At 36.5% G+C, this 17,208-nt stretch overlaps 1 protein-coding gene across 6 annotated transcripts in view; it reads right to left on the bottom strand.

Annotated features, from left to right (window-relative positions):
- Positions 1 to 17,208, bottom strand: part of LRRK2 (leucine rich repeat kinase 2) — a 64,620-nt gene that overhangs the window by 37,547 nt on the left and 9,865 nt on the right. For 5 of the 6 annotated variants that reach the window (XM_042018313.1, XM_042018312.1, XM_042018316.1 and 2 more), the window contains 12 exons: positions 16,789 to 16,923; positions 12,738 to 12,869; positions 10,116 to 10,235; positions 8,865 to 8,989; positions 8,229 to 8,308; positions 7,370 to 7,476; positions 5,619 to 5,748; positions 4,961 to 5,085; positions 3,239 to 3,372; positions 1,909 to 2,053; positions 1,498 to 1,637; positions 56 to 184 (listed from right to left, as the gene is read on the bottom strand). In XM_042018313.1, the coding sequence (XP_041874247.1) occupies positions 56 to 184; positions 1,498 to 1,637; positions 1,909 to 2,053; positions 3,239 to 3,372; positions 4,961 to 5,085; positions 5,619 to 5,748; positions 7,370 to 7,476; positions 8,229 to 8,308; positions 8,865 to 8,989; positions 10,116 to 10,235; positions 12,738 to 12,869; positions 16,789 to 16,923 (1,502 nt within the window). Of the gene's footprint in view, positions 1 to 55; positions 185 to 1,497; positions 1,638 to 1,908; positions 2,054 to 3,238; positions 3,373 to 4,960; positions 5,086 to 5,618; positions 5,749 to 6,673; positions 6,772 to 7,369; positions 7,477 to 8,228; positions 8,309 to 8,864; positions 8,990 to 10,115; positions 10,236 to 12,737; positions 12,870 to 16,788; positions 16,924 to 17,208 lie in introns of those variants that run through there. The other variant, XM_042018317.1, reaches the window with a different exon arrangement.

The following is a 17,208-nucleotide window of genomic DNA, read 5'->3' as shown; positions in this document are numbered from 1 at the left end:
GACAAAAAAAGCACCAACATTTTTCACCTGTGGAACTGTCAAACAAAGAACATACCTGTTGATCTCGCTGGTCAGTGAAACACATGGACATCTGGTAGAAAATGACTGTGTCAAATGATTCATTTACCAGCAGCTTTGCAAAACAAGGTGACAAACCAAGAATTGCCAAGATCGCATGAAATCCCTAAGAATACAATGAGAACATTGAAAGAAGTACAGTGTTAAAAAGGGTCACTTTAAAACAGGTCATGCAGCAAAACCAAATTTCAACCAAAAGATTCATGCTTTAAATTTTTTGTCTTACTTTTAAACGTGCATTAGTTCAAAATAGGAGAAGTTCAGAAGAGAAGGCAGAAATAGCAGGTGTCTCTGTAGTTTCATGCTTGTTTAGCTGACCCACAGATATTAACTGACACTGAAAAGTCAAATATGCACCATAATATCTGACAACATCCTGCCTGGCAGTGACAAATGTACTTGTGATTTCCTGAAAATGTAAAGAGGAAACAATCTCTTTCTAAGGATATGGAACTAAGATACCCTGTTCCAGTGTGTTGCTCTGTAATCCCCGAATTTGAAAAGAACTATTAAACTAAATGAAAAAATTAACAGGTGTATCTAAAAACGAAGAAGAAATACAAAATTACCCCATGATTCTGCAAGTAAAGTTTACCTAGAAGGGTGAACTGGCTAAATTATGGACTCCTTGTCCAAACCCAGTTGAAACTAAATCACTTAAAGTAACTTCCTTATTCCAGCACATTATTTTTATTTCTCTCTACACTGGTTGCTAAGCTAAATGTGGAAAGGTTGGGGGAAAAACAGCAGCAAAGAAGGGAGGCTGTACTTGTGATATTTTCATATTCATCTGGAAGAGAAATATAGAAACTCTCACAGAAAGCTGATATCACAGGCAAGCTCTATTCCACTAAAAAAATGAAACTGGTAACCAACAGGGAAAGTTTCTGAAGCAGAGGAAACAGAACTTCACACAAGGATTACATGTGTGTTTACAAAGAACTCTCCTTCCATATACAGATGTGGGTCAAAGTCTGATAGTATTCCAGCAATAGCCTTTCTTAAATACAGCATTCCTACACTAAGTTTACTCCTGGCAACAAGGCTGGTAGTTACCTTCTATGACTTCTCAAAGAAGGGCAATCAATACTATGATGGTTACTTCATGAAATGGTTACAGATTGACAGAATGAAGGATCATGACTGAGAAATTTGTTCTAGTTCTCAGATCTCAGAAGTCTTAAATAAGCACTTAACTTACGCTTACACATCCTGGATTGAATATATGCCTCCAAGAAAACCATCTCTATGACAAATGTCTCAGTTTAATTACAAAGGTTTATACTAATCTAGCAATTTCAATAAAATCAAAACGAAGTAAGTAAAACAGGGAATTATACTTCAAATGTAACTACATTAAAATAATTTTCTAACGTTTTGAGTTTTGTTTTCATCCTCATATACAGAAATGACACATACATGCATCTGGATTTCAGTGACTTCTTTAAATCTTCGCAGAGTAGAAACCAGAACTGCTGACAGGACATGCATAGTTGCAATACACAAACTCTTTCTTGTAATCAAAGAGCGTAGAAGACTCAAACCCAAACACTGTATGTCTAGAAGAAAAATAAATATTATTCACACACCAATAATTCAGACATTCTGAATGGAATAAACCCATGATTTAAGTAGTCTTTTAGTAACATTCCAGAAAGTTACTTGTACAGGCTATTACAGGGTGAGGCAAAACTGCAACATGGGTGAATCTGAGGACTATGCAGCACTGCAGCCTTCTCTTGCCAGGCAACCTACATCACATCCAGCACTAAAGAGAGCAACAGATCTGTTACAAGCCCTCCTACCCTACTGACAAAACACCTTCCCTACCTTGTTCATCTGGATACATCTGCAGGGTGTGAAGCACAGTGTCAGTAGCTCCTTGCTGGGTTAAAATTTCTAGTGCACCAGTGCACTCAGCTACAGAACCAAGCAGTTTTAGTCCACACTTCTGAATGCTAGGATTTCCAATAAACTAATGGAGAAAAGAAAATAAAATCAGATCAAGATTGTTCTGCTTACAATGGCAAAAGAAGACTTGCTTGTTCTTAAGGTTGTTCTGTAACAACAAAAGAATGTTTGGTTATTTAGAAATTCAACAGGTTGTGATCATTACTTCCCAATTTCCCCCCACTTTTAGATGGAGAAAATCTTGATGAGGCCTAGATCTGAGAGTGTCACAGCCATCGCAGTGACTTGCAAATCTGCAAAATAATTTCAATGGAGTCATGCCCAACTTCCTCCTTATTCTGTCTCTAGTTTTCAATTAAATGTGTCAATTTCTAGCCCTTCTTGCTGATATTGTAGTACCCCAAACCACAAATCAGCTGCATTGGAAAATGCAATCAGGATGATCACAAAATACTGAAGACCTTCTGAAGTAAAAATTATTTTACCTCCTTTGTTAACTCCTATGTCTGATATCTTCAGATTAAGTTGTCCTTTAGATACTCTAGAACTATTTCACTGATACATTACTTGCTCTGACTTCTATAATAAATGTAAGAGACATAATTTTCCTTCACTGAATCTGTTTGGCAAGCTCAAAATTCCTGAGAGAGACTTCTAAAAAATTAAGAATTGCTACATTTTGATTGTGATCATGTGACCCTTGAAAACCTTGTAGATTGGATTCCTCTGAAAGCCATGAAGTGAAACATTTCCCATCAGTAAGATTTAAGGTTAATTTGCTGTGCAAAGTTCCCTTTGCACAGACTGAGTCTGCTTCAGCCTTTCATTTTTCAGCTTCCCCTTCAAGGCACTGTGATCATTCTGTTTTACAGGGGCTGAAAAAGTTGAACAGTGAAAAGAATGGAGACAATTGAGTTGTGCACTCAGTTCTATGGGTAGCTGAGGTGTAGGCATGAGGACACTTCATATATAGCCTGTTTAAAAAAAAGAAATCACAAATAAACTGTATCCTTGAAAAAAATTAGCTTTTTAAAAATAAATATCCTTTGGAGTCACTGTATAAAGAATCATCTAATACACTACAGAAAAGAAAGGAAGAAGAAACCCTAATAAATTAATGAAATTTGGGAGTTAAGATTAATTCTATCAAATCAATAGGAAAATTAATGCAGAACTAAAACTTACAAATTATTCACCATTGCAAGTGTAAAATAATGACAAATCCATTAGAATAAAGCTTTAACTATACCCTGTTTAGAGCATTAAGCACCAATGAGTGAGTTCCCTCCAACAGACACTGGCTTCTAATGACTTTTACTGTAAGTGCAAAAGCAGCATCTCCCACATCTCTGGAAGAACCATTCCGGTGTTCATTCTTTGTATCTGCAACAATGGAAAAAAACCTTCCTCAGAAGAGCAGATTTCACATTCTCCCCATCATTAACCCAAAAATACAATCCAACAATCAAACGAACACTGAGGTGACTCAGAGAGCATAATTCAGATCTTATGGTATTTTCAAAACACTGTATTGCAGAGACTGGAGTCCCTCCAGATTTATATTGTAATGTGAGTACATTGTGTTTGAAAGGAAAATTTCACCACGTATTTGCTCACTGCTTACTATGAAAATACAAAATTGTGCCAAAGAATTTGTTCTAAGGTACATTGCAATATATTACTTTTTTGAGCTACAGAGTTTCCTGGTGTTCCTGATACCTACTTGAGAATGCTTCTTCCTTCTGGTAAGGAGACACTATACAGAAGCTATAAACTGCTTATTCTTGCTCACTTGGCAGCACATCATGGGACATATTTTACACACAGATGACATTAAGTGGAATGTGAGCACACATAAAAGGTCTTTCAGATTTACTTTCTTTTGGCACTTGCAGTCAAGTGACACTACAGCAAGTACTCAAAGATCCTTTCAAAGTCACTACAGCATTCATATTCATTGTGATTACTATTTTTCCCATGAATTACTTTTTTATTCCCTAATTAACCTGCAAGTTCCAACATCCAGTTGGTGCTGTCTGATTACAGTTTAGAAGGGCCTCACTTCCAGGATACTGGCAAACAAAGCACCTTGCCTCCATGTTAGAACACATATATCAAGTCTTAATCCTGCTGTTCAATGAAAAAAGAGGGAAGTACTAGGATTATAACTCAAATAATAGAAGCAAACTGAAAAACCTGCAATCAGTCTGCGTATTAGTAATTTTACTATTTTTATTGGTTTTGTAGATGTTCAACTAGAACTGCTGAGAGATACCTACAAAAAGTTATTCTGAAAAAAAATAAATCAGTACCCCACGTCTGTACTCTTACACTTAATATCAGAGGAAAAAAGCAGGATATATAGCAGTACACTGATAAAAAGAGTTAAAACTTTTCCCAAATTCTACTAAAGGCATAAAACTAATAAAGAACATTTCTTCCCCATCTGGATTGCCAATAAAGAGGGGTTTTTCTGGAAAGGAATTTCTAAACTAGTCAGTTTGGTTTCTCCTTTTTGATAGACAGTAGTATATAATTGCATATTTTATATCTGTCAAGATCACTGTCCGGTTCTTACGTTCCTTCCAAGAGATACTATCAAAACAATTGCATTTTGTGGTAAAAAAATGTTTATGTCATTAACATGGTTTGCTCTCACTTAAAGGGGATCGATGATGCAAACCACAACCACAGCGACAGCTCTGCATTCACTCCCTCAGCTCCTTAGAAAAAATGGAGCTGCCTATTCACTGATGAAATCAAGAGGAAATCAGCAGTAATAATTTTGGTCTGTTACCTTCAATACCTCAAATATTTTCTCCCATTTTGTATTTTCCTAAAGACATACAGCTATTCTCTGCTATGTACAGAGCTGCAATAATTTTTGGAAATCCCATTAAAGGCTGTGTCATTAGATAAGAAAGATGAAAACCCAGCTATCTGATTTGCTGTATGCCTTTGGATGACTTACCAGGCATCATGAAGTGTAAAAGGACTCGGAGTGCTTCCAGTTGTAAAGAGAGTGATTTTTCATGTTTCCTCATGGCTTTTACAACTTCTGATACTGCTACTGTCATTACATCCAGATGAGGGAAACTGAAAATAGTTTATTAAATAAATAAAAAGAATGCATTTCTAAATTTCACATGTATTTGTCCTTACCCTTTGGAACACTGTAAATCTGAAATATAAATTAAACTGTGTTACTTTTCTTCATCATTGCAAGTTATTTTCATGCCATTCTATTAATTCAGTCTATGTAAATACTTCCATCCTAGCCGACAAAAAAGTAATATTAACAAAATGCTATTTTAATAATCAGAGGTAATTTTTCGGGAAATTTCTTATCTCTTAATGGAATTCAGTGTTGTTAACAGGAGGGGAGACCACCCAGACATTGTCTATTCAAATCTCACTGCACAAGAACCATGATGGGAAGAACACGCAGCTCCCTACCCACACCCACCTGGGCATTTGACTACAGGGCTTACAAAATTCCATGTCTTAAACAGGGCTGACAGTCTGTGGTCAATTTTACTATCAATCAACAATTTAAATGTAATCACTTATGGCACAGAATCTCAAAACCCTTCATCTTGGAAGTGGACATGCATTTCTAGTTTTATTACCTTCCTTCGAACACGTGATTCAGGATCCTGCAGGCACTTTCAACCACTTCAGGAGAATGTGAATGTTTCCTCATTATATCCAAAACATTCATATGTATGCCTTTCGCCAAAAGTGTCTTCCTAATATTTACTACAATACAAAATAGTAAGCATCCTGTAAGAAAATCTTTCTTTCTTTCTGTATTGTTCTCAAAACCAACTTTTTCCCCTACTCCTTTTTTTTCCAATGTTTTTGCCTCACCAAACAGAAATAATAGTACAAATTAGAATAGGAAACAATTTGAGCTGAAGCTGACTTCTGTTTGCATAGCTTAATCAAACACATTATAATTTCTGACTAATAAGTCTCTATACATCTGCTATTTTTACTCACATAAAGTTAGCATATGGGAAGGAGAATGTATAGCCCTGCTTGTATTTTCAGAAATGTTTATTCTTCAACTTTTTCCTAATCGCACTCTGAGATCATATAGGAAAGCTAGAACTTAAAACTTTAAAAAAACCTTCTAGCTTCCAAAAATGAAACTTCAAAAATGAAATTATATTTATTAATTCTATTTACTTTATGAATTCATTTTTTGCAAATTCAAATATCCAAGCACATCCTGTAGCTCTAACTGTAACTAATACAAATTAGAACACTATAAAAATTATCATAGTAACTACCACCAAATCTTGTTATTCCCAGTTCAGTACATCCATTTCAGAAGGTTAGTTCAAGCCGTACTGCATTGTGCCAGAAGATTTTACTAAGCTTCTTTATGTCTATCATTTCTGCTGTAAGCACATTCATTTATGGGGAAAAAAAAAGAGAATAATAATTTAAAAAAAGAAGAAAAACTTGCTTTAGATTTCCAAAAGGAATCAGAGGCCCACTTGTCAGTAACATGTTATGAAAGTAACTGGTATATGACAATAATATGCATACATTTATGAGATCTATTTCTCAGTATAGATACATCTTGGTCTCACAAATAATTATAAAACCTTCCCTGCGTTAGGTTTTATGTACTTGGATGGCTCAATAAACTGATGATAAAACAATGCTTTCTCACCTAGAGAATGGTAATTAACTGCTAGGATTTTCCTTTCTATCTAGCCAGTGGTTTTCAATGTGCAGTCTGCAAACCACTTGAGATCCATAACCATTTCAAAGGATTCTGTGAAAGTTATCTAATAAAAGCAGGCCAACTGTCAGTAGGCTTAAATACTCTACTCAGGGGTCCACATCTCCACTGAAAAATTTTGAGGGGGTCTGCAAATTGAAAAAAGTTAGGAAACCATGTTAGGGACATGATCAGGAGTAAAGAAATGCTTAAGTTTCTACACAATTTGCTTCACTGAAGTCAACAGGACTGCTCAAATCTCCTGTGTTAAGCAAGAAAGTGGTATTTGTTGGGCTGTATTCCTTATTCATGTGATTTTTCAACAAATGCTGCTCTTGACGAAATTCAAACGTGATAAATATTTAAACAAGCATACAAAGAGAGCACACTCTTTTCACGTCTCGTGCTCCAAAAAGTAGCAATTGCAACACATAAACTGGCGGAGAACTCTATATTTCCTGGTATTTTTTATACTAGCTAACAATAACTTTTTCAAAGCAAGGAATAAACTTCCTACTTATCACAACATAATACTCTTTATCACAGGGAGTATTGTATTCATTCAATAGTACACTAAATCCTCTGTAATATTTTTGCAATAACTTTCTGCTGAATGAAAAAGAAAAGATAACTGAAGTGCCTTACCATTCTGTTGTGACAAAATTGCCAAGGTACTAGCAGCAGCCTGAAACACTTCTTTTGAAGAGGAGTGCATCAGCATGGAGAGCATCACTGCTCTGTCTATTGGGAACCTTTCAGAGAGAAACAAATCACTGTACATTGACTGTATTACAGCAGTTACTTCATAATTGCAGTTCAGTTTCCTAAAAAGGTATTATGTAACATAATGAAAATTTCAGATGATTGCTCTTGATTTCTAGTATTTTTCCAGAGCAACAGCTGACAGAAAACCCTTTGTAACCTATGCAACTTTGCCTAGTCTGAATCTCACTGAATTGCTTTGGAACCATGCTTTCCAAGCGACCTGAGGTCCAGAAAGGGGTACAAACAGGCTGGCAAAAATTGAGTGACTAAAATTTTGAGGAACTCTGAGAAATAGTTTAAGTAAAATGGAAATCTGTGTCTTATCCATGCCTAGTAGATTCTCCCTAATGAGGCAGCATTCTCTCTACAATGCCTTTTCATCTGATTTGTAAGAAAATGAGTACTGCTTTTCTACACTCCTTACATGCTAGGTATCTTAATCTTGTCTGTTTTCCTAATTCTTATATTCTTTATCCCTGTTGCAACTGAAGACACAATCCCTTATGAACTGTAAAAATTAGCTCTAATAGGCTGTGTTCTGACCCTTCATTAAAACACTAGCAGATTTTCCTGAATCAAGGTTAACACACTTTGGAAGACACTTTCCCAGGTTTGGTTGATCATCATGCATTTCATCTACTACAAAACTAAAAATAATTGAAAAGTGAAACGTCAGATGGCCTAATAATAGGCACTCATTTTTTTCATTTCTAAAAATCCAGTTTAAGACAACACTGACTGATTATCTCCATCTCCAATCTTCTCATGAAGGTTGCGTTGATACAGAAACAGATTTTTCAAAGCCCAGCACGCAGCCTCCTAAATATAAACCAAGACAAAAAGATTAAGAAAATATACCTTTAGAAGATTAAAAATATATGAAAAAACTTAAATAGTTTGACTGCTTTTCAGTTCACAAAAGAAGTACAAGGTGCTTTATGTAGAAATAGAACAAAATGTACACTGTCACATTCTTTATAGCTGGAATAGGCCTGAGTTACAAACACATGTGACAATCTCATTACTTGATTTGCATTTTGGTATCTATTTTAGGCCAAGATTAATTCTTCTACTGATGGGCCTGTGTTTGGCTGTTAGATACAGAGGAGGTATGTAAACAACAATCTTTGCATGGCCAAAGTTACAGGCAATAAGCCTCATCTTAACTACCTACATTTGATCCAAAGAAGTAGCTAAAATCTCTTGAGATGAACAAAGATAAGAAAGGCAAGAAAGGTAAGATTTATTCTAAATCTAATCAAGACCTTAAGGCCTTTTTTTGCCTAAGGATATATATGAGAAAAGCATGTGGCTAAACATTTTATTAAATACATAATACAGTCTTTCCATATTCCCATCACCCAGAAATTCTCACCAGCACATCTGTATTTTTTCGGTGTAGTTCTAATGCTTTGTAACATGCTTCCAACCAGCATAACTTTTCTTCCTCCTCCTCCTCCTTTCTTTCCTCTAAATCCCGGTTTAAGAATATCGTTTCAGCTTGAAATATAAAATATTTACAATAAATTCTTACTGTGAAAACAAAACACCTATGTCTCAACTTTTCTGTAGTCATGGAGGCACTCACACTGGCAGTGTTGAAAATCAGTGGGAACATAAGCCTTTTCTGGGAAGGGAGAAATCTTTTGACATAAACTCTAAGACAGACTTGAAAAATGTCTTCAAGGTTATAAAAGGAGTTAAAAACTTAAGTGTAATGTAGTAGATGAGTCACATAATTACAGATCAGTCTAAGCTTTGGCTCTGAAAAGACCTGCATGTACCTCTTTTTGTTGTGTATTTACATACAGAGTACCACAGACATAAAATATAACTGTGAATCATTTGCATGGAACCATTTATTACAGAGCCATCTACACTCTGAAGCAATGCCGTTAATAAATAAAATGCAAATTGCAGTTGCTAAGAGAGAAATATCTGGTCCCAGAAAGTGCAACAGAATTTGAAATATATCATTTTATACCTGTGATTTTTCAGCAATTAATGGGAAGAAAAAGATACCAACACTGAGCATAATATTTGAGGCATAATGGAATATGTACTGATTTCTAATCTTTGCTATTTTGGAGACTCTTAAACAGCATTTCTACTGACTTTTATATGGAATAATAACTCAGAGACAAAGAGGATCAGATTCTTAGCTTTTTGCCACTAGCTAACTAATTTCTGTCTGAACTGTACTCAAGGAAAAGTTTAAATCTTTTAATTGATTTCAGAACTCAAGCACAAGCATTGATTTTGTGTTGCTATCAACTGCCACAATACGAGTACTGTCATACCTGGCAAACACAACATCAAATCAGTGTTGTTATCACTGGAGACTTTATATTAAGAAGGGATTATCCAAGATTTGTCTATGAATAACCAGTATGCTCTGTTCAGATCTGTCAACATAACTTACCAGCTCTGAACACTGTGCAAATGTTTGGTGTATGATATGAATACAGACTTACCACAGTGAAACAGTAAACTGTAATCATGTGGGAAATCCAGCTTTGTTGAAGCTGTCCTACCTGAGCCTTTGGTGTTAAAGAAATGGAGTTTGAAATCATTACAGGAAATTACTAGAACAAAAAAATTAACAAGTAGACAGAGATTTACTCACTTAGAAGAGCTAAACAACTGAGAGCTGCAGCTTGTAACTTTGCATTTTCAGGATATGTTGTAACAGCCTTCACAATGACTTCTGGAACCTTATGTAATACAAGGATATTGAAAAAATTTCCTGAAAACAGATAAGATATCAAATTAATATAAACACATATGTAGAGCTTTACATTTAACATAAATTTCTTGGCACACAATGCACAAACTTTGTAGCAAACATTGGTTTTCTTATTACAGGGCTTGACAAGAAAATTTTGTTTGTTGAAAGAAGAGGTTAAGGATAAAAAACAGTTGGGATCTACATTCTTTGTGGGCCTTTTTAATTTTTTTTTTTACAAAAGGCAGAGGTTCTATGCAAAATGAAACACACACTGTCATCAAAATAAGAAAAATACAGTTGGTGTATCACTTGCAGAACTTCCTGCCAGGAAGCAAATGCCATTCTGGTCCTGAATTCTGCAATGATTTGATTTATCCTATGACACAACTAATTTAACCCTGGTTTACTCTCTGGTTTTGCCCTCCTCGTTAAATAAATCAAGGCCAACATTATAAATATAGAATAGATTCCTTCTGGAATAGAAGGAAGCCTTTTGATGATAAATATATTTAAAGCATAACAATTATTATAAGCTGTACAGTATTTTATGTTACAAGTTGAATACAAGGCACTTTTCAAAAAGCAAGCAAATTCAAATAACTTTCTTGTTTGTTGTAAAAACCTGTATCATAGGTTAGAAAATAATAGAGCAACACTCACTTTGTCAAATATGGTTTGATAGCTATGGTTTCTATTTTGATATTCAATTTCATTTAAATCTTGATTAGCAAAAATGAGAATCAGAGTAGCAATGTAAAAGATCAGTAGTGTGGTCATGTTATATCAGCACTGCTGTTTCTTAATGTATTTTAATGGAAAAGGTATGTTTGTGTAAATATATTACTTACCTAAATAAATTAATAATCTTAGGCTATGTGATGAGCAATTCTGTTGGACTTGTGGCTGGCCTAACAGGTATCAGCCAGTTAAAATTCCAAAGACAGTCAAATCTAGGACAGTCATTACCAGATTAGGAAGAATGCAGGATGGTGTTTTTGGAAGCTAGTAGATGCTGACTTTACCATTTCACTGCCAGTTAACATAGGTTTAGGAAGACAGTGTCCATCTGAATAACCTGGGAAGAAACACTGGCTATATATATGGAAATCTTCCAGACTATTTCCAGGAGCAGATAGCAATTTCACATCTGTCCCCATAACTGTGTGATGCTGTGAACACTTCTTCCATAACTCTACTACAGCAGCTATTTATTAAGATGAGGGGCTCAAAGAAAAAATGGATCTTGTGGCTGCTTTCCTGCCACTCTTCGTTGTTGATCAGCATAAACACATGGCAAACATCTGATTGAAACCAGGCTGGTTGCACTCAGGGCAAGATCAGGCCTGTCACTGAAGTTGCTGTGTCCCCACAAGTGCTTGGTTTCCCTGCCTATCTTCAGTTAGCCTTGCACAGCAAACCATTCAAGGTTAGCATCACCTCTTGCCAAAAAACCCTGCAATTACGACCTTAGCAGTCACCATACTTTCTTGAAAATTGTATCTGTCTTTCTGAAGGGGAATGGGAAGTTGCTCTGGGTTGCAGTCAGGTCTGATCTGTATTTTCTACAATATCTGCACAAAGAAGTGGAAACAGATGGCGAAAGGATGGGAACAACTTGATTATGGGGAGTCATGCACTGGTACCAGCATCTGCAGTAGCTTCAGGCCACCACCTGCAAAAATTGGGAAGTCTAACTCTTGATTAAAAAGAACCAGCCATGGAATGAGGGCTGCTCAGGCAGCTGCTCACAGTGGGTTTGTATGCAGCAGGGGAAAAAACATATTTATTTTTATTTGAACTTCCTATTATGTGGTTTTTGGCAACTGCTCAAATGGGTTTATTATAGTTACAAGTGTGAGAACAGAGCTGCTAGAGGCACAACTTTTTGCCACTGACATCATTTCTTTTGATGTGAAATCAGCCCATCTTAGCCCACACAACCAAAGCACTTTTTCTCGAGTCAAGGCAAGTCCAGAACTCAGTGATTCATTCACTGCTGCAGCACAGGGGGCCCCAAGACAGGCACCATCACTGTCAGGAATGCAGCACAGGTATCTGAAGATAAATGCATTGTAAGGAGGAAAACTAGAGTTTTAGAGAATACTTTTCAACTAATTCTGTAGCACCAGTTGTTTCCCCACACATTCACCATTGGTACTTCACAAAATGAAATTTCTAAGTAATTTTCTTCTTTTCTATAGTAACTTTATACAGAATTGGACCTACTGATTTCCCATTCTCATATGGTACTTCTCACTCTTTTTTGTCTCATTACTTCCCACTAACTTCAGTCTTTTATGGCAGCTTCTCATTGTTACTTATATTTACCACATAAGGACAGCATATTGACTGTGGCCAGTTACCTCAATATGTTTGCATCATTAGACACAAGGATCTGACACAAGGATACACCACCCTGAGGATTAACTGGAATAGCAGTTGCTGTTTGTAACGCTCCCGGTTAACTCCAACTCTTACGCAGTCAGAATAAACTGAGTATAAACAACTTTGTGAACTTACCCAATGTAAGCTTGTGCAACAAACAGCAACTCGCTTCCTGAACTGTTTCACTATTGGGGAAACTTTTCATCATTTCCACTATAACATTGTAGCAGCGAACATTTCCAGACATAAGCACTTCAACATTGCTGGCTAAGGAAAGAAACAGAAACAAAAACGGCTTCTTAAGAGAAAGGGGAAAAAAGAAGTTGACTGGATTCTAGTTCAGACTTAAGTTAAACAGATTTTAGAAAACTGTGACTATATTTGAGTTTTTGCGTTGCACTTCAAAGGTGGCTTTATTTCTTGGTATGGCCATAAAGGACATTAATGACTATGAACATTTGGAAATAATTCATTAAGTTCAAAGTTCAGATTAACATTTATGGTTCTCTTTCATTCTGTTTCAGGCCATGTAACAGAAACCTCCTCCCAAACCAATCTTAGGTAACTTTTTTCTTAAATGTGAACAAATTGTTTTATAAATACTAAATCAATCTTATAAATGGTGCTTCTAACATGACTGTGATCAAGAACACATTTCACAGTATTTCAGTAATATTCCTGGGGCATACAATTAAGAAACAATTTAGAAATTTTTTATTATGAAATCTATTCTGTAGTAATTTATTTGATTCAATCATGTATTTCTGAGTTTTCCTTCTTTTTTTAGGGGGCAAGTTAGGAAGTTATTATTTTCATATGAATTAGATCTACAGTACACCTGTTGTGTACTGAGGGTACTGAAATTTTCATCTAACGTTCCTGCAATCTTTTGAAAGCCATTGCAAACCCTGTATTTCACAGAATCACAGAAGGTTTATGTTGGAAGGCAGGGCTAAAAGGTCACCGTGTCCAACCCACGTGTTCAAGCAGGGCTGCCTAGAGCAGGTTGTCCAGATGGCTTCTGAGTATTTCCAAGGATAGAAACTTCACAGCCCCTCCAAGGAAACTGTGCCAGTGCCTGGTCACTCTCACCCTGTTTACTGTTTATTACTCAGGCCAGATACAGAAACCAACAGGACAATCACATGAGCCCATCTGAAGACAGAATGCATCCATTCCTACTGAGGACAGAGTGATCTCACCTACAGTAATTTCAGGCAAAACAGCATCATGGTAGCTAAAACACAGTGTGTGAAAGCATCCTTGTAGTATTTCTATCCAGGGTATGAGACAGAATATGAACCCAAGAAATCTTGGCCAAAATCCTGGCCCAAATGAATGAAAGGGAGTCCTGTCACTGACTCCAAGGGAGTTAGCATTACTCTGCTGAGGTCTATAAATTTTCTTAATTGTTCTTTCAACAGCTTGGCTTCCCTGGATACAACGTAAGATAAATATTCACAACTGTATTATTAAAGATAATTAGCCTTTTTTAAAGAGCAGCAAATCTTCAAAATAATACATCTCTAAATATTAAATAATGATAACCTACCAGATGAAAAAGCAAGCTCTGAGTGGGAAGCATTTCTAAAGCACTCTGTTTGATAGTGAAGGAAGGTACCTTTCACAATGCTTTAACATGACAGCCATTTATCATGTCATTCTCAACTGAAAACACACATTCCACAAGACAGTATTGTATCACTTCACAGTAAGTTACGATTTCAAAGGTGATACTTATGAGTAGAATGAAACAGTCAGAAGATTCCAAAAGTGATCATTACAAAGAAAGCACAATGAACTGCATGTTGAAATCCTGCAAAATCCAAGCAATGGCACATCTGCAGGGATCACCGTTTCCCAGAACAAGTTAGAGAAAAAGAGGTGGAACAGATCAAATTTAATCTTAACCACCAAAACTTTGTCACCTAAGTTCTCTCAACAATTGATGAAGAGATCTGAGCACTCTATATGGTGATTCATCCCAACTGTAACAGGAACCTGGTTTAGGGTTAGGTAAATTTCTTCTTGAGGTGACTGTTTCTCCCTACTAAACAGAGGACAAGACCGGCTGGCTCCCTATGCCTGCCATTTAGATGGGTTAACACTCTGTGATCCATCACTCCACTTTGGAGGACAGTCAGCAGCAAAGCATTTTTCTCGTGCCACAAATACTACTGAGATTTAAGAGTGCTTGTACAGCACTGGAATTAACACTTATCCTACAGTTTCTTATGTGAGCCACAACAAAGTCTAAATATGTATTAATGAAAGAAGGCATAGTGAGGTACTCATTTGGAATAGAGACTTGAACTTCAGGGTATAGGGAGACATTTTAGTACTGGATAAGTTACAGTGTGTACTCACACTGAATTATCTTCTTTATGCTGGCCTTAAAGGAATATATTTTGTTGAGTTCTTGAGGGATGTCACAATCCAAGAGTATGAATACTGGCTTTGCACATCCATGTTTTTCTGTCTGTTTTCAATTTTTCATATTAGAAATTAGAGTATTAAATACCTACTTTAGAGCAGGTCTTTTTCATGCCTTTCTCTTGTTGCAATTCCTTGGTTATAAAGGATTTCCCACTTCATGTAAGTATTTACTGTTTTGAAAAGCACTTAAAATCCAGTATCCTCTTCCCTAGAAAACAGCAGTAACTTCTGGGCTAGGGTAAAATTATTTCTGACTCAAGGAATACTAAACTTCTTAAACATAAACTAGAACAGCAAGAAGTTTGAGAAACAGGAACTAGATAGCTTGGAGTCTGATGAAATGTGGGACACACAAGTCTAGTTCTTGTTTATTGGGCATACATGGGGCCAGCATGGTTCCTACAGAGCCAGACAGGATGTATGAGCAAGGCTTTGTAAGTAAACACTTTTGCAGGAGGTACAACATTATGCACCTCATGAAAGACATGAATAGCAGAACCCTGCTCTACGCTTCCCAAAATTTTATCAGCAGGAAGCTGATAAAAAGCTGCCTCTGTGTCAACAAGATCAAATTGCTGTCAACAAATTGATACAAAACATCAAACACATTTCTCAGGATCTGGTTTTGTGTAGAACAGGGACTGCTGTTATCAGAAGACAAGAGATAACAAAAACATTTTCTTCCAGTCTTACTGCACAACACCTGAGGACACTGTAAGACTACCACATGCACAGTTCTACCAATGCTTGCCATTGCAGACACCACTAAATGACCACTGTGGGTGTCTGATATCTTTTACCCAGGCCTGGCCACTGAGTTTATATGGGCAATTTTCCCTTTGTGGAATAGACTTTGCCAAGAATATTCTTTACCTGCTACCCAAACTCATTGAAGATTTATTTAGTCAATAAATGTATCTTACTTTTCAAGTATTAAAAGATGACAGGGCAGAGTCTTGAACTTCAGTCTACAAAACTATGATAAAGCATCTTTGTTACTGCTTACTCCAAGAGGAAGAAAGTATTTTTCTGTTATTCAGGAGAGACTTCTGCATTAAGGGTTAAATTTAAAAAAAAATCCCATTAAAAATTAAAAGTATTTCCCCGTTGCTGCCCATTCCGAGCTTCCCTTCCCCCTCCCCAAGACAAGCCAGGACTTGCCCCTGCCATGTGCTCTGAACTCCTTTGTTCCAAGCGCGGGCAAAACCAAATGTAACTCAGACTCTTCAGCAGCGTCTGATTGGCCGCTCACCCCGGGTCCGCCCCCAGTCCTCCCCTTTCCCCTTCTCCGAATAAAAGAAGGGCCCAAGAGGGGGCCCACGCTCTTTGGCTTTGCACTCCTTCTGCGAACATCTGTATGCTTCTGTTTCCATTTGAAAGCTTCTAATTGTGGGAATTAGGCAAGCTGAAAGCTACATTTCTCCCTCTTTGCTTCTGCTGGTGGTATCAGCTTTGCAGTTATCATTTGCCGCTTTTGGAGCTACTGAAATGCTGGATTGCCTGTGCTACCTCTCTAGGCTGCTCGAGGCTTTCTAAGGCATTGAACTACTAGCCTAGCCAGTAGAAGTGCTGTGAGTATCCCCACATTTCCCAAAGAAAACAGGAAGGTGATTTGTCTGGCAACTCCCAACCAGTTCTCAATGATTTTTTGCAATCACATAAAGATTACTTTTCACAATCACAGAAAGTGTGAGCTGATGCACACTGTGGGAGAAAAGGAATTGAAAATAACTTCTAATAATACACTTACTTGGACCAGCTAAGGAATGTAATGAATAAAGTGCAGGAAGAATCACCTCTTCTTTCTCTGGAAACTCTTTAAATACTTTCAGTATGATCATATGATCTTTGCTTTCAACAAATTCAGTCAGCTGCTCTTCTGGAACTAAATTGAAAGGCAAGAGATACAGTATGTTTTGAGGAAATAATTCTTATCCTGGTATATAATGAGAAAAGACAACTGTTTTTATCAAGTTTCATTATATTTATTTTCTACGTTTCACAGAAAGTAAAGTATTCTCCGTACACATCATCTTTCATGAGTATGGCTTTTTTAACTAAAAACTGAGCTACTTTATAAACACATTTTTCTAGCTTGCACTTTATGTAATTGAGTTTTGACTTTCTAATGCTACCTTGTGAATCAGTATTTTAAAAGTCTTTTAGCCTT

Source organism: Corvus kubaryi, unplaced genomic scaffold (assembly GCF_017639235.1).
Source record: "Corvus kubaryi isolate FWS band 111438036 unplaced genomic scaffold, C.kubaryi_AGA036_p1.0 137, whole genome shotgun sequence".
NCBI lineage: Eukaryota > Metazoa > Chordata > Aves > Passeriformes > Corvidae > Corvus > Corvus kubaryi.
Note: the sequence above shows the minus strand (reverse complement) of the source record. Positions and strands in the feature narration are given on the sequence as shown.